This window comes from Vespa crabro, chromosome 19, assembly GCF_910589235.1.
Source record: "Vespa crabro chromosome 19, iyVesCrab1.2, whole genome shotgun sequence".
Lineage (NCBI taxonomy): Eukaryota > Metazoa > Arthropoda > Insecta > Hymenoptera > Vespidae > Vespa > Vespa crabro.
Genome location: NC_060973.1, coordinates 3,085,969 through 3,112,500, shown reverse-complemented (window position 1 = coordinate 3,112,500; position 26,532 = coordinate 3,085,969). Strand labels below are relative to the sequence as shown.

General features: G+C 30.6%; 1 protein-coding gene and 1 long non-coding RNA gene across 14 annotated transcripts in view; both read left to right on the top strand.

The window, feature by feature from the left end:
* LOC124430808 (glutamate receptor ionotropic, kainate 2) overlaps positions 1-26,532 on the top strand; it is a 252,763-nt gene that overhangs the window by 192,523 nt on the left and 33,708 nt on the right. For all 13 annotated transcript variants that reach the window (XR_006943847.1, XM_046977882.1, XM_046977880.1 and 10 more), the window contains one exon: positions 22,646-22,787. Coding sequence is in view for 12 of the 13 variants with exons in the window: in XM_046977882.1 (XP_046833838.1) it covers positions 22,646-22,787 (142 nt within the window). In the remaining variant the exon portion in view is untranslated. The remainder of the gene's footprint in view (positions 1-22,645; positions 22,788-26,532) is intronic.
* On the top strand, positions 5,702-8,339 carry LOC124430810. The gene is made up of 2 exons (XR_006943848.1): positions 5,702-5,790; positions 6,306-8,339. It is a non-coding gene; the product is annotated as an uncharacterized LOC124430810 (long non-coding RNA).

Below are 26,532 nucleotides of genomic sequence, written 5' to 3'. Positions count from 1 at the left end.
CGTACCGCACACACACACACACACACTCTCTCTCTCTCTCTCTCTCTCTTTTATTCTCTCTTATTCTCTTTCATAGTTTTTTTCTTTCTCCTTTTCTATTTCTTACGGAAGAAATTCTAAGATGAAACAGAAGAAAATGATTAAACGACTTGCTGAATTTGTACTTCTTTATTCTTATCTCTCGACACTCCCACTAATCATGATTATCATATAATAATAATGTATGTCTGCTAAAACGTGTAATTTTATCATTATATCATTTTTATTTGATCTCGCTCGAAAGATATCATTTTGATTATTCGAGTTTGATCGTATCGAGGAAATCGTTCATTCGTATTTACTTATCTCATCTAAAACTATGACTGTATTTTCAACGAAGGGAAAACTCTTGCGGAAGAATCGTAATTTGTTTAGCCAGATATCTTGAAAAGTTTTCGAAAGATCGAGTTTCAACACTCCCGCTAGATAGTAGATAGAGAAAGTTACGAAAGGGAAAAGTTCGAATGAACGTTGTTAATTGTTTAATCTTGACGGAAGTGAGTCGAGAGTTTTTTTAATGGACACAGTCATAGTCGAAATAGATAAAAATTGTATCGGAGTATTTCATTTGTTTTTACAAGGAAAGTTGTTCTTCTTTTTCTCTTTTTCTTTTTTTTTTCTTTTTTTTTTTTTTTTTTTTTTTAATTGTATAAATTATTCTTTGTATTGTATTTAACAAAATGCTCATTTAGAAATTAAAAGTTCTTAAGCAATTTTAACTACTATTTCGAGAATCTTTTAGGCTCAATTTTTCTTCTTTTTTTTTCTCTCTCTTTTTTCAAATCCTACAAAATTTCCTAAGCTTGTAGTTTTATTAACCGAAGGGAAATATTTTAGTCCGAAAGATATCGAAGAAGAAAATTCAATTGATTTTTAAAATCGTTTAAAAACTTTTGACGCATCATACACATACATACGTACTTTTTAATCGTTTCTTCATCGATGTAAACAAACGTTATCATCGCTATTGAATTTTTTTTTATTGATAAACGACATGAAAACTAATATCAGAAACGTTATTCTCAGTTGTAATTAAAAAGATGAAAGGGAGAAACGATTTTTATAGTGAAATTGTTTTGTTATCGATATTTCAAAATGTGAAGAAAAAAATGAAAGAAATAAAAAACAAACAAAAACAAAGAAAAAGAAAAAAGATGAGAACTATCTTGACCTAGTGCCGAATTTTATTTCGAAATTCCCTGATGTAATCGAGTTTCCTCGTTCATCTATCTTTCCACTTCGATCACTTACGAAGCAAACTATAGGGAGAGAGAGAGAGAGAGAGAAAGTTCCCTAGTAGTCCTAAATAGATACAACTTGTCAAGACAAGTAGTACAGTTCCACTTTCGTAACCTTCCAAACAGCGATCTAGCATTTATGGTCGTCAAAGACGGCCGAACGGAACAGTCGTGTCGCAACATTTCGCCACTTTCAGCGGGAATTTTAAACTTCATTTGTGAGAGAATCCAATTCCGAACGGACTAGGTTAAATTCACTTTCCGTGAAATTTAAGAGAGAGAGAGAGAGAGAAAGAGAAAGAGAGAGAGAAGGAGGAAACGATCGATGAACAATTGATTCTTTTTTCAATATCTGTCATCAACGAACGGCGAAGTCTCTCGTTAACTTCACTTTTTCTAATTCTATCGTTCACCAATACATTTTATGCGTCGAACTGGAAATGAAATTCGATTTTTCTTCTTTTTCCTTTACTTTCTTCCTTCTTTACTTCAACTGTATTTTATTAAAATAAAGAGAGCGAGAGAGAGAGAGAGAGAGGGAGGGAGGGAGGAAGAGTAAGAGTGAAAGTGAGATACTATAGGTAAATAAATCCTGGAAGGATGAGTTATCGTTGAGGAAACTTTTTCGTTTCTTCCTTTTATCCAGAATATCACAAATATTTTCTTCTTTCTTTCCTTTATCTTTCATTTTTGTACATACGTATAGTATATCACATGTATATACATATATGTGGGTATACTATGTAGATATATTGTGTATATACAAACACACACATATATTACTATACATATATTTATATATATATATATATATATAACATATATACAATATATACGTAGTAGAACTAACACACTAGTTTCCTTTTCCATTCGTTCAGGACAAAATGAGAAATGGTCTCGAGGGTGAGTGCTGGCAAACGTGTAACTAGCAACTCGGCCGACAGCCCGTTGAGTCGAGTTCCTAGTTCGCTCGAATGCTTTATCCTATCCTTGTGTACAAGTTAACCATGCTCTGACAAGTATCCAAGAACTCGTTGGAATTCCGTTAACGCGCCTCCTGAGAACATTTAGTTAGTTACGTTGTGAACGGTACGTGTCACTAATTGATGTAATATCTTTCGCGATCGTTCTCATTGATAAGTTTATTTTATTCTTCTTTTTTTTTCTTTCCTTTTTTTCTTTTTTTTTTTTTGTTTTTTTCTTGTTTTTTTTTTTTGTTAAAATTTTTCTATTACACGAGAAAGAACATTTTTTTTCGAAATTTCATGATATCATATTGAAAATAGCAAATAATTACTTCTTAAAATCGGATTATCGAATTATCGAAGCTCATCGAATCTTATCAATTCATTTTGTATTCCGTTTCCTTCTTGTGAACGGTCATAGAATTTTTTTTTTTTTTTTTTCGTCTACTAATTCGTTCCTTCCCATCTCTTCTACCGTCCGACCATTATTCGATTAATTAGAAAACTTTTCCCTTTAATTTACTTCTTCCATTGAACGGAACTTTAAATTACTCTCGACAGATGATGCCGAGTTCATGCTCCATGGATTATAGTCAAATAAAATTCTTTACGCAGGATGGCGTAGAGTTTAAAACGACGATATAGATTAATGATACTAATCGAGGGCCGAAGAAGAAAGATAAGAGGATATATTTTTCGTAACTTCCGTCTCAAAATTATTCTAAAGAGATACTCGAGATGAAGAATTGAAAAATCATGAGGACAATTATTATTGAGCTTAAATGAAATTTTTTTCGGAAATAATATAAAAAGAAAAAAAGAAAAGAAAGTACAATTACGTATAGAGGCTTTCTGTTGAAACAATATAAATGAAAGGAGAGAGACAGACAGAGAGAGAGAGAGAGAGAGAGAGAGAGAGAGAGAGAGAGAGAGACAGATAGATGATGGAAAAACGTTTAAACTCGAATACGAATATTACACAGGAAGCTACTCTTTTCTCATCGATGTAGCTTCAGGCAGTAGTTCTTAATAATACTAGAGAGCACTAGTTCGAACTATTCTCTATCTCTCTATTTCTCTATCTCTCTCTCTCTCCCCCTTTCTCTCTCTTTCTCTTTCTCTACCTTTTTCACTCTTAACTCTTTTACCAACTCGGTCGAGCGTATACATTCCTATAGACTACATAAAAAAAGAGAGAATGCGAGGACGTACGATATCGATCCCTCGAAAGCCGTATATCATCCGTTAGCGTAAAAGCTGCTTTGTCGAGGCCAGGTATTGGCTATCGTAACGCTGCAGTTTAGCTGAGTACTTAGCTATCGGTGAAAAGTAGAATTTGGCACGTTTCAAAGTTCATTTTTGACCTTTGAATATATATATATATAAGAACTTGAAATTTATTTTTAGATGTGAATTATTCATACCATAAGACGAATCCTTCTTATATCTATCGATAATGGAGATAAAGTTAATTATTAGATCGATGAATATATTTTACGTAGTACGGTGTAGTATTACGTTAATCGTTATTTCTTAATAAAAGTAGTATGAGTATCGAGAAAAAAATATGTCAGATTAATATGATTCATTACGTACATATCTATACATATCTATTAAGTTGCGAATGAATTTAATGATGACGATAGAAAAATTCTTTTTCTTAAGAGAGATAGATAGATAGATAGATAGATAGATAGATAGATAGATAGATAGATAGATAGAGAGAGAGAAAGAGAGAGAGAGAGAGAGAGAGATAAGAGTTTCGAGAAAAAATATTTTGGTTTTATTTAGAGAAAAAAATATTACAGCTTGTACTTAGATATATATATATATATATATATATATATATATATATATATATATGTATATATATATACAAGTAGATGTAATGAATTCAAAATTTCATTCACGAAATTCTATTGAAACTTTTTATATTTTAATTAAATTCTTTATCACGTTCTTTTCTACGCGTGTGCGTGCTGCGCGTGCTGCGCGTGTGGATCTTTTTCGTTTCCTTTTTCTATTTTTCTCTTTCTTTCTTTTTTCCTTCTTTTCTTTTCTTTTGTTTTTTTTTCTCTCTCTCTCTTTTTTTTCTTTTTTTTTTTTTTTTTTTTTTTTAACATTTTGTAGGTCGTACAAAGGGCCATTTCACAAAGAGTCGGATATATCTAGATTCTCTCTTTCATACGTAGTCCATCGTGATAAAAGCAAGGGGAAAGTCAGTCCAAGCAAAACGACGAGTGTTAAAATGAATATGAGACATTTCTACCTTTGTGCGTGAATTCCGGCCTGCACGAAACTCGTATGTCTCTCTCTCTCCCTCTCTTTCTCTCTCTCTCTCTCTCTCTTTTTCTACGAACGTGGTTGATATTACAAACATCCATCACATATCCGTGGAATCTTTTCGCAACTTGATAGAAACACGCTGTGATGCATCGTATTTCTCATACGATTTCTTTCTCCCCTTCTTTTTCTTCTTCTTCATCTTCTTCTTCTTCTTCTTCCTTTTTCTTCTTTTCCATATTCTTCTTCGGTAAGATTGGAGAAAGGGATGGGGAAAGAAGAAAAGGGAGAAAAAAAAATAAAAGCCTCTTTCGTCTCTTTTCTCAATCTTTATCTTTCTCTTTCCTTTTCTATGCTCTTACGTGGATACATATGTACCTTACGTACGGCTAAATCCGACATTTTCTCAAAGTCGGCTTTTCGTGTCTATGTACTTAGGTAGTATAGCTTTTCAACAAGGTTGGACAAAAATTCGTGAAATGTCCAATGTAATAAGAAAATTTATAGAAAATATTCTTTATGATTTAGTTTTCATTTTGATATTTTCAAACGAATTCTCTCTCTCTCTCTCTCTCTCTCTCTCTCTCTCTCTTTTACTCTCGTGTTTAGGACGATTTTTAATGTAGTCTTTTATGAGTACTAATTCTATCCGAATAATTTCGCAAGATCAATTGCTAATTATAGACTGTTTCAATGACGTACTGATGAACAAATACTCTTTAATGAGTCATTCGTGGTATCAGCGTGTTTTGATTGCAGTTGAAACTCTTGCAATATCCACATTTGAAGAGAATTGTAATGAGTTTACCGATTGATAACAATCGTGTTATGAAACTTTTTAAAATACATAAATTGAATTTTTTTTGTCATTAAAGCGTTCAATAAAAAAGAAAAAAAAACACACACACACACACACACGAGAACGTATTATATCTTATCATATAAGCACGTAAAAAAAAAAAGAGAAAAAAAAAGAAAGAGAAAAAAGATAAATTCCGAATAAACATTACGATGCGTCGTAATAGATTTACGTAGATTTATATACGTAGTATTATTTTTGAATAAACGAATTGTTAAAATAACCTTATAACCTTCATATAAATATATGACACACGTATAAAAGTATATAAACAGACAGACAGAGAGAGAAAGAGAGAGAGGAAGTGAATGAAATAATCGCACTGATCTCTTTTATACAATTTAGTTTGTACGTTTAGAAGGTCAGTCTGTCTTGAATCGTGGAAACGAACGTATCGCTCTACATGGTTAGTTTAATATTCTTGTGTTATTTCATTCTTTGAAATAGAAAGAGAGAGAGAGAGAGAGAGAGAGAGAGAGAGAGAGAGAGAGAGAACGAGAGAGCGAGAGAGAGAGAGAGAGAGAGAGGAAATATTAATTACCAATTAATTATTAACTTGAAATTGTTTCTATCTCGCATATTTTAATACAGAATACAACTGATTAATTATAATGAACTTTATACAAGATCAACGATATTTCAATCTTTCATATATTGATATTAATTATCGTAAATACGTTTATTTAAACTTTCATGAACGTAAATAAGTGTAATTATTATTCATCTATTGAATCATTAATATACAGTACACGTACATATATATATATATATATATATATATATATATGCATTTTATGTAACAATAATCTTACGTTCGTTGTTGAAAAATATCAATTATAAAGAAAGATAAGTAAAAACATATTCGAGTTAGAATGAACATTAGATAGGAAAGAAAAGCAATGAAATGGATATAATTTTTAGGAATACCTTTGAACAACATGACTTTGAAGATGAGACGAATATCTTGAACGAAACTTTATCCAAAGTTTTACTGATCGCACTAATGCGAGTTTGAACGAAACTTATCGTTCAGATGTGCACCAGGAAAAGCAGCAAAGCCGATGGAGAATGAGAAAAGAGTAGGAAAAGTAAAAGGAAATTCGTACTAGCACGAGTACAACGACGACAACTAACTCGAGGGAAATTCGTGGAACGACCAATGGAAACCTCGTTTCGCGAGGACCATCTTTTGAATATATGCCCGTCTTTTCAATAAGAAAGAAAGAGAAAAAATAAAAGAGAGAGAGAAAGAGAGAGAGAGAGAGAGAGAGAGAGAGATTGAAGAAACGGACTTCCTATTCTACTTCGCTAAAAACCGTGAAAACTTTTCGTTTTAGCCGAAGAAATCGCGTATAAAGAAGTCGTTCTTGGTGGTCCAGTTTCTTTTCTTCAAAAGGAAAGGATCAACATATATATATATATATATATATATATATATATATATATACATGAAAAGATTAAGAGGAAGATAAAGATAGATATAGAGCGAGAAAGAAAGAAAAAATTATGGATAGTAGGCGAAAAGGAGACTTCGAAATCGAGATAATCTTTATTTCGAGAAGAATCTTTCGAACTTTTCGAAACTCTCGAGTACTTGGTACTTTATAAATTCTAAGATAGATAGAGATAGAGAGAGAGAGAGAGAGAGAGAGAGAGAGAGAGAGAGTGAGAGTAGAAATAGAAATTGATAGTAGAAAGGGAAAATAAAGAGAGTATATACATTATATGTATACCTATGTAGATATGTAGAAAAGGAAAAGTTGAGATCGGAAAAGGTTTTCTTCATATAACTTGCTTTAGTTTGGTGCATAAAAGGCACTCAATGTTTTTTATCATTCAGTAAAAATTCTCCCTTTTCTTTTTTAGAAACGTATAATAGAAAATTTGCCTCGTATTTTTGGTGGTTCATGCAGAAGATAGAATGTTTGATGTTCCATTTCTCAACTACGTGTTTGCTCCCGTTTAGCTTCTACGAGGAAACCTACTTTACTTCTATCTATCTATCTATCTCTACCTCTCCCTCTCTCTCTCTCTCTCTCTCTCTCTTTCTTTTTCTTTCGTTTTTCCACTCAATCTCGATTTTCTCCCTATGCTTTTCGTGCAACGCCAGCAAGTCATTTCTACGTTATATCAACGAACCGATAACACTATTCGGATGATTGCACTACAATACAATTTTCTAAAGTAGTACAGGTATGTTAAATTAAAAAAAAAAAGGAAAAAGAAAAAAGAAAGAGAGAGAGAGAGAGAGAGAGAGAGAGAGAGAGAGAGAGAAAAGAAAGGTTGTTATTGGTAATCAGTTGATCATTGTTATTTAAAGAAAAGCAAACAGAACAAATATCGGGTAATTTCGAAACGTTCTTGAAGTATACATGTATACGTAGATGATATGTAGTAAGAAAAAAGAGAAAAGACAAAAAAAAGAAAGAAATAAAAAAAGAAAAAACAAATAGAATTATATAGACAATTTCGTTGTTAAAATAGAAACATATGAAGTTTACGAGTATATATGACTCCATTAATCGTTGATAAAAATACTTGTCGTGGGATAAAATGGACCCGGAAACGACGAGCTATTGAAATTTATTGTATTACACGTGTAAACTCTCGTCCGGAGAAATTTGTAACTCGGGCCTATGATGGGATAGTTTACGTTCATTGTAAAAGTTGTGATTCGATTATAAACGAATTGGCAATATGACGGCTGTCACGTTTTCGCAAATTCGGAATGTTTCGTATCGTTAAAAAGACCGAATATAAATGGAACGATAAACAATGACTTGGTTGTTAACGACTACGATAAATATTTTGTTTTCATTAATAATATCGATCGACGAGAGGTACTCGTAACAAGTTATACCAATAAATATGAAAAGCTCATAGTAACAATACTTTTCAAGAATATCGTTAATAGAAAATATATAAAATAAATTCGTACATTGAGAAACATTAAAATCCTGAGAGTAGCATCATTATTTTGTTTCCTGTTCATTGAAATAACGAATGAAATATTGATTATTATATAAACATTCGATCGAATCTTTCCATATTTGTTTTTTCTTTATTGACTCTTCTTTTAATTCACGATACTATTTATTGTTTCGGAACGTTATTAGAAACATATATAAAAATCAAAATACGTATATATATATATATACTATTATTTAAAAAATATAGTAAATAGAATTTTTGTCATTAAAAAAATGAAAAATATCATGCGGTTTTATTTTATAACAATGAAAATGCTTTGTAATTTTTTATGGAAACTATAGTAAAGAATTTCTTTGTTTCCTTAGTAAAAATAAAATTGTCAATTCGCTTTTTACGATATTTATTAAAAAAAGGTAAAAAATGATGGAAAATAAAAATAAAAGAATACTATAAATAAAATTAAACCAGCTAATTCGTACGTTACTTTTGCATCAATTAATCTTATTCGCTTAATAATTTATAATTAATCTTAGATATATAGATTTGTATTCTCGTATATAGATATATGTAGATAAACCTATGTACGATGTATGATTGTATAGATATATGTACTTATATAGACATATATATATATATATGAACGCACACAAGTCTGTGGTTTTCATTATTCTGTCTCCATTCTTCGTTGATTTACACTAATACACACGCACATATATTTGTGGAGAACCGCATTGTTCGGATTTACAATCCGTATTTATGACGTTTGACTTCCAATGCTACAGTCCAATTTTGATTCATTGTATACAATCGAGCTTATGTTTATGGTCACTTCACTCAAGCTTTAGCGAAGCTCTTGTAGCGACATACGAATCAACGATGCGCATTATAATCGCTTTGTTTAGAAAGGAATGACTCTGTGTTATTTGCTTTATATTGTAAATGTAGTAGAGAGTTAACTTTAAATGGATTTTATTTCGTGTCAAGAAAAAAAGAGATAAAAAAAAAAAAAAAAAAAAAGAAAGTAATAGTAAACTTAATGAGTAAGTATTAGTAAACTTACGTGAATTCACTTCTTTTTTTATTTAGAAAAATTTTAAAAACAAAAATATTAAAATTATCTAACATAATTAATTCCATTTATTATAAATATATATATATATATATATATATATATATATATATATATATATATAGTAAGGTTTTTACAGATGTTTTTATATTACATATAAAAATATGTTTATATGTTTATATGTAGATATAAAATAAAGAGACAAAAAATACTGAAAATCTCAACTCATAGGTACAGAGACGTGTATTCTTTTCGAATTTACGAATATGACACAAACTGTAATTTTTCAAAACGGAGTAGCCAATGTCCGGATCTACATATTTATCGATGTGTCCCGTGCGATGGAAAAAGTTTTGACGTACCGAAAAATATACATAACTGTATATATATGTATACATAGATATGACATATAAAAAGGGATAATAAATTTCTGTTGTATCTAAGCAAAGATCGATGTAAAATTTTGAAATTCGTGTCGTTTGATGAATGAAGGAAAATATTTCTTTGTATAACGTTATTATTAATTTGATATTTTCTTAATCATCGTTAGAACAATACGTTATAATTAATTAAGAAAATAAATACGAATATCATTTTTATTAAATTCACAATTTCTATGATATATAGAATTAATATTATGAATTGCAGATTTGTAAAGACGAAATTTTTATATAAAAATTTTTCTCGTACAATAATACACGTTGAAAGAATTTTAATATATTTTGAGAGAAACGTAATAAAGAAAATTTGCGAGGAAAAAAAATGAACTTGATATTCGTTGGATAAACGAATAATGTTGAAGCGATGAGAAAGATTTTTTTCTTAATTTCACGAATTTTTCCAACGAAGGAAAAGTTGGAAATGTAAAAAAAAAAAAAAAAAAAAATACATAACATTGTATAGTTTAGATAAGATATTGTTCGTACATTCTCTGTAATATAATATTCATAAGCGAAGGTTACTATTTCACATTGTTCTCGTCATGGTGGAAAGATAAGAAGAAAAATTTATTGTCGTACACGAGGAAAAGGAAGGAATAGACGACATTGGATAGAGGACGACTCGAAACACGACTCCCATTTTCGATACATCTATTAAATTTTCAGCTGTGCTATAGGAAACTTAGAATATCGATAGGTCGATCCCGAAACCTTTCGGGAATTTAAATACGTGTGGAAAAGATCGAACAGAGAAAACTAAAGTTCGAAATCGAAGGATTCGATTTTATCGAGAAGACGAAAGTACTTTTATATTTGTCAATTTTTGAATAAGTCAAACGTTCAAAAGACATTGAACGAAGAAAAAAAGAAAGGTCAACGTAGGTCGTTGCATGGAAGAAGAAAAAATATCTACTTTCTTTTTTTTTTTTTCTTTTCTTCAAACGTTCTAAAATAAAATTATTACATTAATTAAACGTCGATACGTGAAACATCGATACAAAGTATATCGTTTATTAATTGTAAATGAACGGTGTCATAATCGAGCGACCATTGAATTACCACGTACGAATACAATTTGCAAGAGATCCTGCATCGACCACTAATTAGGCACGAAGGTAATTGGTACGAACAAGTTGATCCATCGACAAGCTATACATACATCCTCGTTCTCACTTATCGTAGAGAAATAATATCGATATGATATAATCCTAATTTTCGATTTAAATCCATACAATTGTATTCAATGATGAATGATAAAGGAGTTTCGTGGTAATGTTGAAAAAAGAAAACGAAAAAAAAAAAAAAAGAACTTCAAATCATAATAACAACGATTAATTCACTATATAATAATTATATAGAAATTTACAATGATGTAAATTCAAGTTTCTCTATTAGGGAATATGTAAAGGGATTTACTCGACTGTATTTCATAGACAAGGCTGTATCACTCGAGTTTCTGGCTTACGGGAATGTCCTATGGGATAACATTCCGTGTTTCGTAGATTCTCCGTCGATCTCAAGTATACATACACATATGGAAACACGTATGTATGTACTCGAATCTCAGAGATTATCTTGATATGATCGTGAAATTCGATCATAGACATAACACAATTGTAATCTAGAGACGTTAACCAATCACTCTAGGCCGCAACTTAATGCCTAACTCAATATATGCATTGCTTAGATCATCGACAAATATGTTCTGTGTTCTCCGTTGAGGTGTTAATGTTCAAGAGAATTATGGAGTTGCTTTGAGATTGATCATTCAAGTTTCACTCCTTGATCTTTCATATCTTCCTTTCTAAAATCAAATTGATTAAATGAATATTTTGAACGATTAATTGTAAGAAAATATAAGAAAGAAAGTATCGTTATTAAATATAAATAAAATTTCTTACAATTGTTGCACATTGAAAAATTTGTTTTTAGAAAATTTTCTTTTAGAAAATTTTCTTTTAGAAAATTTTTTTTCTTTCCCTTTTTTTTTCTTTTTCTTTCTTTCATATAAATCAACATTTTATTTCTACGAGTATCCATGATATTAGATAAATATTGCGATAGAGAACTGTAAGCAATAAAACGATGAACATCTTGTAACTGCGTTTCGTTTATCAAAGAGTATTTCGTGTAAGAATAGGAAAGCTGAGATTTAAAGCTTATTTGATTGGTAGCTTTAAGGAATTCTCTTATATACATATATTTATATATATATTTATATATATATATATATATATATATATATATATATATACATATGTATGTATATACGATATGCCTGTAATTTGAAATAGTTGTCCTTTCATTAAGAAAATGACTACTGTTTGTTGTAGAAAATGAAAGCTTACTTTTTAATACTCTTACAGATTTTCCGAGCTGTAATAGTAAGCTGATACTTAAAAACAACAAAAGAACTTTTATATATAAAATTTCAATCATTATTGTTATCTTTCTCTCTCTCCCTCTCCCTCTCTCTCTCTCTCTCTCTCTCTCTCTTATATTTTATAAATGAAAAGAAGATATATTATATTCTCTATCGTATATAATTAGTATCGTATATAAATATAGTAGATAATTAGTATCTACGAGTATCTTATTCGACTGTAAAAGCGTTAAACATATAAAAAGAAAAAAAGAAAAAATAATAAGAAAGAGATAGAAAGATAAAAAATCTAAGGAAGTCGAAGGAAGACCGACAAGAAGGAATAAGAATAATAAAAATAAAATGTCGAATTAAAGATTTGAAAAGTATTCATTAAGTATAGAACTATCAATGACTTCCTTGTCTCCTCGTTCGACGAACAAGAAGAAGAAGAAGAAGAAGAAGAAGAACCACTGGACGAAGGGCTCGAAAAACACTTTAACGTTTCCCTAGAGTTCTTCATGCTCGACTAACACGACCCTTGTCTTCCTCCCACCACTCACTCAGAGTCCTCTTCTCAGCCTCTTCGCGATATTGAAATTCGTGTCGCGAATAAAACTTGGATATTGAGAGAAAAGGAGAGAGAGAGAGAGAGAGAGAGAGAGAGAGAGAGAAAGAGAGAGAGAGAGAGAGAGAGAGAATGAGAAAGAGAGAGACTGTCAAGGAAGAACAATGAAAGTTGGGAAGAGGATATCAAGCGAGTCTTCGAGAGGAAAGAGGAAGAAATATTTATCTTTCTATCGTGTGTTCTTCTCTCTTCTATCTCACTTATTTCCTCTTGTAAGAAACTTTAGATCTTGAAATTATATTCTCTCTCTCTCTCTCTCTCTCTCTCTCTCTCTCTCTCTCTCTTTCTTCATTTTTATTATTCCTTATCCATGTTACTTCTTCATCTTTATCTTTATTTATCTTGTTGAACATTATTTGAGAACACAAATTGTCAAAATAAAGAATACATATGTATTCTAAATCTCGTGATCGACGAAAGAATTTGTATGTATGTTTGTTTGTTTGTTTGTTTGTTCGTTTGTTTGTTTTTTCTCTTCTTTCCTTTTTTTTCTTTTAATAATCTATATCGACAATTTTTATTATAGGTTGTCATTAAGCAAAATCACATTGATCGATTAAAATCAAACATTAATTATATTTAATATTTAAGATTGTTTGACTTTGTTTCACTGTGTATTATTTCACTGTCTCGTGGAATTATATTAATTTTTTTATGTATATTTTTCAAAGCAACATATTGTTAACTAAGTATAATTTAATTCTGTACAATTAATGATAAATAGAATAGATCGACGTAAATCTTTTCTAAGATTGAACTTAGATTTTCTTTGGTTTCTGTTATACCACCTTGCGTGACCAATCAATTCGTATATACTTTCCCCTTTGATGTTAACGATGTGGTGCTATTTCTACGTTAACTTGCTACGAACTGCAGTAACAAGAGACTTTGACTCAACGCGTTAGGAAACTTCAAACCTGTTTTACTTGACCGATGATGTTCACCGGATTAATACTACAAATGAATCATACTTTAATTGTATTTATTCGCGACAATAGAAATTGTTAGATATTTTTTTAGAATATTTCTTTCTTTTTTCTTTCTTTCTTTCTTGTTTTTCTTTTTTTGTTCTTCTTTCTTATAATTCAACCGAAAACGTCGATATTATTGGACTTTTGTAAATGTTTCAGATTTTGTTAATTGTTTCACTATAAAGAAAAATCATTTGTTTTTTCTTTTTTCTTTTTTCTTTTTTTTTCTTTTTTTTTTTAAATTCCTCACATAATATATTTTATTAATATATTTAATATATTACACATAATATATTTAATAAATTCCTCACTTCATAGCGCATCGCACTGTTTTCTTTTTTTATTCATCAAACGATTACAATCGGAACACTTTTATTCGTTTATAAAAAAAAAAATGTTATTCAATTTAAAAAAGGCTTTATACTTAAAAAAAAAAAAAAATAGCTATGTAACAATCTATAACGATTACTAATCAGATATGAAATCTTATCGTCAAATTTATCGACATTTCTAGCTGAATGACATGTGAAAGGGATAAAGATCGAAAAGAGAAAGAGAGAAAGAAAGAAAGAGAGAGAGAGAGAGAGAGAGAGGAGAGAGAGAGAGAGATAAGAAAATATTATTTGGAGGATTCTCATAGAGTTGAAAAGAATTCTTGAAGGAAAAAGAGATTGGATAGAAAAGAGACACACTACAGAAAGTTAACGTAACGTGCCGCAGAATGATTCGTCCTTGAGAAGATCTAAGCTGGATTAAGAAGAAAAATGAAGAAAATTGGGATGGTGGGAGGCAAAAGAAAAAGAGAGACAGAAAGAGATAGTTAGAGATTCGAAGGAGAGAGATTGTTATTTTATCCTGCTACCTTGAATCCTTCATTTCTCACAAAGCCGATCCATCTCGTCAGCTTGCTTCGAAAAACAACCAGTATTAACGTCAGCTGAGAACACACCCATGAACTGCTAACGTCAATTAATAAGCACAAGTTAAAAATACTAATTAAAATAATGTTCTTTCTTTTACTGCTTATAATTCCTTTCTGTTTTATTCTCTTTCATTCTCCGTCTTTCTCTTTTTTATTTACTCGTTTTAATTACGGATCTTGATGACGAGAAAGCAATAAAGTTTATATTTTATCCTTTTTCCATATTTGACGAAATAAAAAATAATTTTCAAATCTTTCATTCACTTTTGTTATTTTTCCTTTTTTCGTTTCTTTTTTTTTCTTTTTTTATTTTTTTGTTTTGTTTTGTTTTGGTTTTATTTTCATATTTTTCAAATATACAATACGAGAAAGGAAAGAATATTATTTTTTATCAGAACAATATCGTAAACAATGTTATTGAATAAAACCGGGAGTTCTGTGTAAACAAGGATATATGTAAACGAACTATGAGCATCTACATAGCGTAGTATTATAAGGATCAATGTTTTGTACACCTTCGAACAAAGAGAACGTCGATCAATACTGTCTGTGAATAGTTTCTATATCTTCTTTCGAAATTGTTAGTGCATATAAATTCTTGATTCTTTTTCTTTTTCCTTCTTCTTCGTCCTTATTTCTTTTTCCTTTCTTTCTTTTCTTTTTTTCTTTTTTTTTTAATTCCTTCGTTAAAATTCAACTTTGAAAAATTTCTAAATGACGTTTCTTTTTTTACGATTAAATAGATTGATAGATCGATGAAATAATTTCAATGACATCTACTGATATAGATCATTATTCAATAAACACATTTTCTAAGATATTAATTTCCGTTCATCTTTGCCAACGATTATTATTTCCGGCTTTCCAATGAGTCCATTTAATATCCCTGGAAATGATTATTTTGTAAAAGCGTCATAGAGGATTTCTCAATCTTAATTCTTGAATTCTACGACCGACGATCTATCTTGTCGAATTACTCGTTTAACGCGAATAAACCGGAAATTAATTTTCATCGTAAGCCAGTTAGGATATTGAGTGACAAATTCTCAACATTAAAGGTGAGAAAACACTATATATATATATATATATATATCGTTTTATCGATGGTCTCTTTCAATATATTTTTAATTTCAATGTTAAAATGTTACAACATAGCACTCTGTGTTTCTCATTGCCTTTAATGCTTTTGATCTTTTGTAAGGGAGCATCGAAGTAGCTTAGACATTATCGGTAAGAAGTACACTTTAATTTTATTTTCGCAAAAGTCAAGAAAAACAATGAGTAAAGGTAGACGAAAAATAAAAAGAAAGAGAGAGAGAGAGAGAGAGAGAGAGAAAAAGGGATTACTTTTTGTTCCCTTTCGCGAAAATAGAAAAAGCAATGGTACACTGCTCTTAATTCTCGTACGTTCTTTACGAAAGAAAAATTTCAAAATGTCTACACGCGTATACGTAAGCGTATATACATTTGACACGAAATACGAAAATTCACATAGCCAAGACAATTTTTTCTGTTATAAGTAAGTAAGTCGTTTGTCTTTATTTCTTTTATTCCTTTTTTCTCTTCTTCTTGTTTTTTTTTTTTTTTTTTTTTTTTCTTTTTTGTCATCTTCCACAGAATCTTGTTTAAAGAGAAAATAAATACTAAGTATTAGTAGGCAGCAATTGGATAAGATTTTAGTCGGGATAAAAAAGAATTGTTGGAGAAAAAGAGAGAAAGGACTGGGATAGATAGATAGAGAAAGAGAAAGGAAGAAAGTGTAGAATGATAAAATAATAAGAAATTAGGAGTACCGTTCTATACTGTGTATTTGTGTGCGTGTATAAAAGAAAAGGAGAGAAAGAGAATAAGGAAAAGAAAGGAAGGAAGAAAGGAAGGAAGGAAAGAAGTTCTGTAATCGAGATCTAACGCGAAAATACGAGCTGTAATTTCGCTCGGGAAACGGCATACTCTCTATCTTTATCTCTCTCTCTCTCTCTCTCTCTCTCTCTCTCTTGTTATTTCTTTTTATCTCGTGTTGGTTAATGACGTTCACGTTGGGCACAGATCGTCCGGCCAATTTCATGGAGATACAATAAAGAAGGAAAGCTTCGTGATATTTTATTACATCATTTCGTTCTAATTTCGCGACTATGGCAATGCTTGGAAGAACGATAATGCTCTTGCGTTTCGATATAAGATTCTCAAAGCAGCAAGTTCGTCTCTCTCTCTCTCTCTCTCTCTCTCTCTCTTTCTCCTATTTCTTTTTCTCTCATTCTTTTTCGATGAAGTACATACTTCAATTTTATACCTCTTTCATCGTGTCCCTACGATTTCAAAGTTAAGTGAACTTGCGACAGTTTTATTTTTAATGGACAATTTATCCAAAGAACACTTTCCCTTTACGTCTTTTTTTATCTTCTAGAACGATTCACGTATGAGAGAAAATATTAAAAAATAGTAAAAAAAAAAAAAAAGAAAGAGAGAGAGAGAGAGAGAGGTGGATAGAATAAATGATTAAATATATACTGTTATTATATATATTAGATAAATATGAACGATAAATGTCTACGTCTTCGACGTAATGAGATCTATATACCTTTGAAAGTATACATATTCTATTTTTCTTACTTCATTGTGTATTGTCTTTTCATTCTGAATTTAATGTACTATATAAGTATAAGTAGTAATACATACGAAGATCGTGAATGGAAATGAATTGACTTGAAGAAATGATAAAACGATTCGATTCATCGTTCTATTACTCGCCAATTATGCAATATATTTTTTTGTGCTTTTATTTAGCTCCCTTTTATAAATACATCTCTCTCTTTTTTTTTCTTTCCTCTTTGTAAGTGTAATTCGTCGAGAAATAAGGACACACACACAGAGAGAGAAAGAGAGAGAGAGAGAGAGAGAGAGAGAGAGGACATTATTACTTGTTATTTCTCTTTCTTTATATCGAAACATATAATGGAATATTAAAAACTGAAGAGCTTTCTTCGTCCGTGAAAGATAAAATGAAACAAGGATGAAGAATTAAAACGTTCCTTTTCTTTTTTCTTTTTCTTGTTTTTTCAGCGAGTTAAAAAAAATGAGGTTGAAATTTTTCAAAAGAAGAGGGAGAAGAAGAAGAAGAAGAAGAAGAAGAAGAAATAAAAAAAAAAAGAAGGAAGAAACAATGCAATACTTTTGTTGAAAGTATTTTCGAGTGGAAAGGAAAAAAAAAAAAAAGAAAAAAGAAAAACATGAAATGTTGCCCTTATAATACTTTCCAGATGAATTAACGTAGTTTACGTAGCACAAACGTTATTAGAAAATATCGACGTGAATTATTTATATTACAATGGAAGAGAATATATATATATATATACATACATGTGTGTGTGTGTGTGTGTGTATAGTAGGGTTCGTGTGATAAACGTTAAATCGACTTCGATTAATCGAACTTTCAGGCGATATAGTCCGAAAAGTCAGCAAATGCCGAGAAGTAGTAAAGGGAAACAAGTGAGTCTGTTCGTAGGGATTGGATAAAAAAGGAGGAAAGGAAAAGGGGAGGGTGGGGGCGAAAGGAAGGGATGAAGAAAAAAAAAATAGGGGAGAAAAACGATCAAGATGATCCATCGATTCTATCGGCCTTCTTGATAAGCGAGAAAAAGAGAAAAGCACGACGATTTCTTACTCGAGAGATGAGAAAATCGAAAGAACGATAGTGTGGAAGAGATTTTCCCTCTCTCTTTCTTACATTCGAGGTATATCTCACCAAGACTCCATGAGACTCCATTAAACCTTCAATTCATGATTTATATGAAGAAAATATCAGGAAAAAAATATTATACCGATTATTAAGCAAATATTAAAGGAAATAAGAAATAAAAAAAAAAAAAAAAAGAGAGAAAGAGAGAATTGCATTATCATAATTTTTTCACACTGGATATTAAATATTAATATTTTTTCATTTTTATGTATGCAATCATTCAAATCATTCGTCACTATGTTAATCTTTGCAAAATTAAATAATAATTAATATAACATTATTGTATGTATATATTGTTCATTTTCTCTATCTCTCTTTCTCTCTCTCTCTATTATAGAAACCCACATAATAACACAATAGATAAATCATAGATCGTGATCGATCGAAAATAAATTGTCCATGAAAATTTTTTTAACTTTCTACTCTTATTATACGATCGTAGAAATATTTAGAAGGATTAATATACATTGCAGATTTTTTCTATAATTTCTTAAATAAGTAAAAATAATCACAGCCATATGGTTCAACACTTATGATGCACGTTCAATAAAATAATTCTTCTTTTCACTTGGATAAATCAGTGAGATATATGAATATATCACTATATATACATACATATATATATATATATATATATATATATATATATCTATATATATATATCTATATATATATATATATATATATATATCTATATATATTTACACTATATATATATATATATATTTCATCGTACCGTGGAAAATTTCATATTCGTAGAATTTTCTCGCTTCGTCTGGTTGCATTGTCTATGTAATTTTAAGATTCTTTCTTTTCGAATGGGTACCGATAAATTCGAGCAATATTCACGTGGAAAACGAGAGAAGAAAATAGTACATACGAAATAAGAGATGTTTCACGTTCTTCACTTCTTTTTTCCTTCGATGGCGTTGACACGTTTCATCTAGGAAAAAGAGAAAGAAAAAAAAGAAATGGAAGAGAGAGAGAAAGAGAGAGAGAGAGAGAGAGAGAGAGAGAGGGAATGAAGGAATGAAAGCAGCTTGATTCGCATCAGTTGAAAAATTCATTTTTGAAGAAGCACCATATTCGGTTCGTCTTTTTCTGGAATTAAAAAATTCCGTGAGACCAGCCTCGTCATTTCTCAACGTCGCGTCGGTATCTGTCTTCTCTTGTACGAAGCTTATCCTTCGAAGAGGTACGTTATCTTAAAAGCTATCTTGAAAGCTATCTGGAACGACGATGAGCCGAGTAAAGTGCCAAGAAGAGATCGCTTAGATTTGAGCAAAAAAAGAAAAAAAAAAAAAAAAAAAAAAGAAAAAAAAGAACGTAAAAATGGAGAGCTCGAAACGGACGTTTGCACGACTCTCAATTTTAAATATACATATATGAATATATATATATATACGATACATTAGATTCGTCAAGAAAAGATAAGATTTATAAAGGAGAAAATATTTTTTAATTCTTCCTTCTTTTTTCTCCTCTTTAATATCTCTTCTTCTTCTTTTTCTTTTCCTTTTTTCTTTTTCTTTTTTTTTTTTTTTCTTTTTTCTATTACGTTCGTCCAACGACGACAATTCTTTTTAGAAAGATCATTTATAAGATTCAATATAATCAGAATGAGATATAAAAATAGTATTGAAATAGTAAGATTTAGGGAATGGATAACATTTGGGAATGGAACGAGAAGCGTTAGATAAGTCGTATCAAGGGAGCATAGTGGGGAACTATTCGATCTAAAGGGATGTTAAATTCAATCTAGTTGACGCTAGTCAAGTTTCTAAAAGCATCGAGCCTCGAATGTTGAACACATTCACCGAACCTCGTCAAAGTAACTCTTTATTCGAATTTTTTCCAAAAGAAAAAGAAACTTTATTCTCTCTCTCTCTCTCTCTCTCTCTCTCTCTCTCTCTCTCTCTCTCTCTCTCTCTCTCTCTTGCCTGACGCTGGCTAGTCAAGGATAGAAAGAGAAAGGGAATCTGTTGAGTACTTTTTATAGAGAATTTCCTTTTTCAAAGGAAAGAAAAATGAATGAGAAAGAATATGGAATACTTTAGTTTTGCTTTGCAGAATGCAGCATCTTCTAGGGCAAAAGACGAACATTATCTTTACCAATGATCTTTTATCTTCAATATCGAAATAACAAGAGGCGATAGTAAGAGATGAATTTCTCTCTCTCCCTCTCCCTTTCTCTCTCTCTCTCTCTCTCTCTCTCTCTCTCTCTCTCTCTTTCTTTCTTTGACGTATTTGTTAAATTATTGAAAAATTGAATGGAGTCGTATCAATCAGCATTGAAATTATTGAAGATTCTCAACATTGAGTGTTCCTTGCTTCTATACAAATCGATTTCCGATACACTTCGAGAACAGTTTGGAATCGTGTTAGATCGAATATCAGAGAAGAAGAGTTCGATATCTCTCAGAAAATTAATGACGTTAAACGGGGACATTTAACGTTACTTATCGAACACCTTGATGAAGTATCCATTTCAATATTTCACGTTGACGTTGTATTAGATACAAGATAAGATCGAGGTAAAGCTTTTAAGTATAAGTGGAAATTCGTGTTCGTTCGTTATTCATATTTCAAGAAGGTGACTTTTCTCGTTAGAAAACTTAGAAATTTTTTAAGAGAGTAAACCCAAAAAGAAGAAATGTCGTGGAAAGGGAACAAACTTGTTTGTTACGTACGACCTTGCGTCTTTTTTTTTTTTTTTCTTTCATTCTTTCTTTCTTTCTTTCATTCTTTCTTCCTTTCTTTTTTCTTCTTTTTTAATTCATTTATTTGTCCTAATGTTTAGATGGATTTTGCGAGAGAAAAATAAAAAAGGAAAAAAGAAAAAGAATCTTTTCTTCCCCTTCCCCGCACCCACCCTCCCCCCCCCCTCTCTCTCTCTCTCTCTTTCTCGCATCTTTTTTCATTTTTTATCAGAGAATTTTTCCTTATCCCAAATTCCACCTACGAATATATATGTTCTCTCTTTTGCCCTTTCCGACCTTTTGACCGATGTTATTCGCAGTTGTTGGAAAGATTTTGCGATATCAGCTTTCAGAGGCAATGTTCTCACGTGAAATTTGAAACTTTAGAAAGCAAAAGATATATCTACGCAACCTATTTCTAACGTAAGTACGTACGTAAAAAGCGTTTTTTCCTTTAAATTATGGATAAAGAATTTCATGAGAAATTTGCCGGATGGATGGAAACGAATAAAGGAAAGATAGAAAGAGAGGAAAGGTTAGAAAAAGAAAAATAATTTGACTCTCATGTCCTGCATAAGGAGATACGCATTATTGTGCATGTTGGATGAGAGAAAGCAAATGGAAGTCCGAAGGCCGGAAGGTTAAGAGGGTAAGACAGGGGAGTAATGGGAAGGGGTGATATGAAAATTTGATCAGAACTGTATGAGGAAAAGCACGTCCGGAATCGGAAGTAACCTTGCTCGTCTCTAGGGATGCCTGACTGAACGACGCAAACGAATTCATCTAAACGGAGTTACGGAGATGTCGAGAACGTGAATTACGTGAAAGTTGAAAGACAGGATTGATTTCTTTTCTTTTCTTTTTCTTTTTGTTTTGTTTTTTCTTTTTTTCTCTTTTCCTTTACCTTTTCTCATTCCTTTTCTTAGTCTCGTTTATCTATCCATTTATGCAGATTTGATTTTTCGTGATATATGAAATATAAAAAGAAGAAAACCAAGGAAATTCTGTAAGCTTAAAAAGATTCGTGAACCTTTCTGTTTTTTATTCTTTCTTTCTTTCTTTCTTTCTTCCTTTCTTTCTTCCTTTTTCTCTCTTTATTTATTTCGAATGAAAGCGGATCGGAAAATTGTCGTACGTTTATTTTTTCGTCTATTTATCTACTCAGTCTACTCTATCTACCTATCTATCTATCTATCTATCTTTTTGTATGTACCGAAACAAATGCCTTGAAGGCATAGAGAAATAGAGAGAGAGAGAGAGAGAGAGAGAGAGAGAGAGAAAGAGAGAGAGAGAGAGAGAGAGAGAGAGAGAGAGAAATAGAGACCATAGAAAGTAAGAAATTTTCGTAGATCACAAAGAATCTTTTACTACATAAATCGCAATCGGCAAAGAAGTTGCTTCGGTTTCTCGTTATTTCAACCAAGAGATATATCAAAGGAGATTTACGTTTTACCCGGTAACGGCAAGCATTTCACGTACGGTTTCTTCATTTGTTTGTTTCAGGCCATTGCTGAAGCAGATAAAGAACTCGGCTGAGTCACACATCGTGCTGGACTGTTCCACCGAAAGGATTTACGATGTGCTGAAACAAGCTCAACAAATAGGAATGATGAGCGACTATCACAGTTACCTCATTACTTCTTTGGTAAGGTATTTTAATTAAAATACGAATGTAATTTTCGTACTTCACTATTTTCAATCTTTCTCTCTATCTATTTATTTATTGTTGTCCCCTTTTGTTTTTGTTTATTTCTTTTTTTTTTTCTTTTTATATATATATATATATTTTTTTTTTTTTTGGTGATCGATGAGATTTCATTTTAAAGTCTCTGAAAAGCATCGACCCTATTCTTTTGATACGACTTACAAAGTAGAAGATCAATTATCGTTGAAAGGAAGTTAAACTCGATACAAATGTCAATTCAGTCCCAATTTTTTTTTTTCTTTTTCCTTCGCACTCGATTGCTTCTTCTTCTTCTTCTTCTTCTTCTTCTTCATCTTAAATGGATTTTATCGAATCAATTTTTTTCTTCATTTTCTTTAACGCTGTACACTTAATAAAAAAAAAAAAAAAAAGATAAAGGAATCCTCAAAAGATACGAGGATTCTTGTTCCACTTGACTATTATTCCTTTTCCTAAGAAGAATACGTAAAAATCAAGATCGTCATTCGGAATATTCGAGATGACGTTGCTAGTTAAATCATCCGAGAGAACACGCTGTGAGATTGATTAACGTAAAAGAGAGAAAGAGATGGCTTTATATCTACGTGCTGATCAAGGATGATTACTACTCTTCGTTTTCCGTCACACCAATACCAACATATCGATTATTCCTGTTACAGTTAATCGTACGGAGAGTGATGATTCTCCTCTTTGGTTTTCTCTCATCGAAATTTATCGAGCATAAATTTTCTAACCGAATGCCCCACGAAACTACTAAAACGATTCTCGTCAGTCAGATGAAAGATGCGATCTTTGAAGAAGAAAAAAAAACACAGAGAGAGAGAGAGAGGGAAAGAGAGAACGAAAATGAATAATGATATATCACTTTTAATAGAAGCAATATTACATATTTAATGTATATATATATATATATATATATATATATATATATATATATAATTATTATTTAAAAGTATATGATTACAAAATTATAACACAGATACGCGCTTATCGATGTTTAATATAGTTTAATACCTAATAAAATTATTCAATTTTTCATTAGATATTGTAAAAAAGAAAAAGGAAAAAAAAAAGGAAATTATGATAATCCAATTCTGTCATTATTTCTATTTTCATATTAACACAACAGATAATAGAATGTTTGTTTCTTTATGAATTTATTAAAAAAAAAAAAAAAAAAAAAAAATTAAATAATGCATTGTGAAGTTAAAAATTCACAGTTTAATATATGTGATTTTGTAATTCGTTTTAAATTTAACGTATTTGTCAATTATTTTTTTTTCCCAGTTATTTGCAATTTTCTCAAGTATATTCTATAATCTCTCATACGATATATTTTATTTAGTAAATAATGCAGAGTTATTCGTCAAAAGAATAAAGAAAATTGTATTTTGCTTTCCGGGTTTTCTTCGTGTATCTAGGAAAAAAAAAAAGTGGACTGGCTAATCGTATTATTCACGGAATAGTGAATCACGATGGTCTGGTAGTATGCGCGATAAGATACAGGAATGAACGTGAAATACATATATACTTGTACTTTCATGAACGAGCCATACATGTTTAAACGATTTTTACGGTCACCGTGAAAAAAAAAAAGTATATTTACCTTCTCCAATGTATTCTTCTAATTTTTAAAGTTAATCTTGAAATAAAATATACGGATAAATTGGAATAATTCATTTAAAAATACTGAATAAACTATCTCTCTCTATCTCTCTCTCTCTCTCTCTCTCTCTCTCTCTCTCTCTCTCTCTCTCTCTCTCTCTCAGTCTCTGGAAAGCATAATAATGTAAATTTTGTTCGTTCAGCTAATTATTCGTGTTCGTGTAGCTTATTAAATATAACGAAGTGACTTCATTAATAAATTTTTATAAATCACGGAACTCGAATCTTCCTCCTACGCGTATATTGAATTATTTTATTTTGAAAAATTTGCGTATTTCAAAGCACGTTGTAACTATTCCACCGAGTATATGTAAAGGTATTCGTGTAACGTAATAGCATTAGTACCAACGATAATCCAGTTGGCTGATAGCAAAACGAAATAACCGTTGGCTTCTATGTCGGCTCGTTGTGATATTTAAAATTTAGGAAAATGAGAGAGAAAGGGGAAGAAAAAAGAAGGAAATATAAAATGATTCCAAAAATATGCAGATAGAAAGAGAAAAAGAGAAGTGAAAATGAAAATTCATCTTGGTTTTCTTGAAAAGCGAAAAAACTAGGAGAAAATTGCAAAAATCACTTTGAGTCACGTTTTCCGCTTGTATGTGTATATACAATACATACATATATATTTATACGTATATATATATATATATATATATATATATATATATATATATATGGGGATTTTTATGTATCTTCAACCCTCTTGTTTAACCCCCCGATCAATTTCCTTTGCACATCGCTGACGGTAAGTAGAGAATACATCCGTGAGATGCGTACAAATATGTTGTAAGAAATACACAAAAAAATGTGATACTCGATATAATTATTATTATTATTATACGAAGTTTTATTTATTTTTTTTTTTTTTTTTATAAATAAAAATTGAAATAAATAATAAATGTTACGTCGTATTTATGTCGTAAGAAACACATTCGTACACCATTTATTTCTTATCGCGAGACTATTTCTGGCTGATAAAAGGAAAAAAGAAAAAAAAAAGAAAAAAGAAAAGAAAAGAAAAAGAAATAGAAAGAAGAAAATGAAAAAAAAAAAGAAAAAAAAGGAAAAAGCAATGACATTACCCATGAATATTACAAGTATTAATAATTAAGAGATAATTAAATAGGATATCTGTCAAGGTAATAATGAAAGTGGAAAGTGGAAAGAATGAGAGGGAAGTAGACAATGACGAATGATAGGGTGAATGATGGAAAGAGGAAAAAGGAATTGGTGTAAAAGAGAAGAGAAATAAGGTGCCAGAGAAAAGCTTCGTACGTGTTTCGTGCCAGAATGCTCGGCCGAACGATCTTCGCAATATCGTCGGATTCTCTGTGTCTCACGATATCCATTCTTATCGAAATCTTTCCTCTTGCATCGACGTGGAAGAGTCTCTTTGCGATTTTTCTAGACGTCTACCGAGAGATAGGGGAAAGACAGGAGAAAAAAAAGAAAAAAGAAAAAACAGAAAAGAAAGAGAAAAAAAAAAGAAGAAGAAGAAGAAGAAGGATACACATTTCCTTTTTCATGGTTTTCACGTTCGGACAAAAAGTACGATTGTCGGTATTGCAAATTTTTTCTTTCTTTCTTGTTTTTTTTTTTTTTTTTTTTTTTTTTTTTTCTTTCTTTCCGAGAAACGACCATCTCCAATGTCCTATTAACTTTCCTTTTGTAAAATTATAAGGAAAAGATAAAAGAGGATTAAAAAAATTAAATGAAAATATAGGAGTGTAACAATCGTTCAGAAGAAAAAGAAAAAAAAAAGAAAAAGAAAAAAAAGAATGAATGAAGAAAAATGAGAATAAAGAGAAATGATTTACGACAATGCCATGACAAAATACGTATAGTTTCGGGTATTATTGATTGGAATTTTTTTTTTTTTTTTTTCAAATTGAAAGGTGAAAGTATCAATGGGGAAAGGGTAGGGGGGAAATATTTGATCGGTATTCAAGTTCGAACGAGATCGCACCGATGGAATTTCAAGGAGGATTCAGAACGAATCAGAATCGTTTCGAGATCAAATGTACATATATCGAATCAA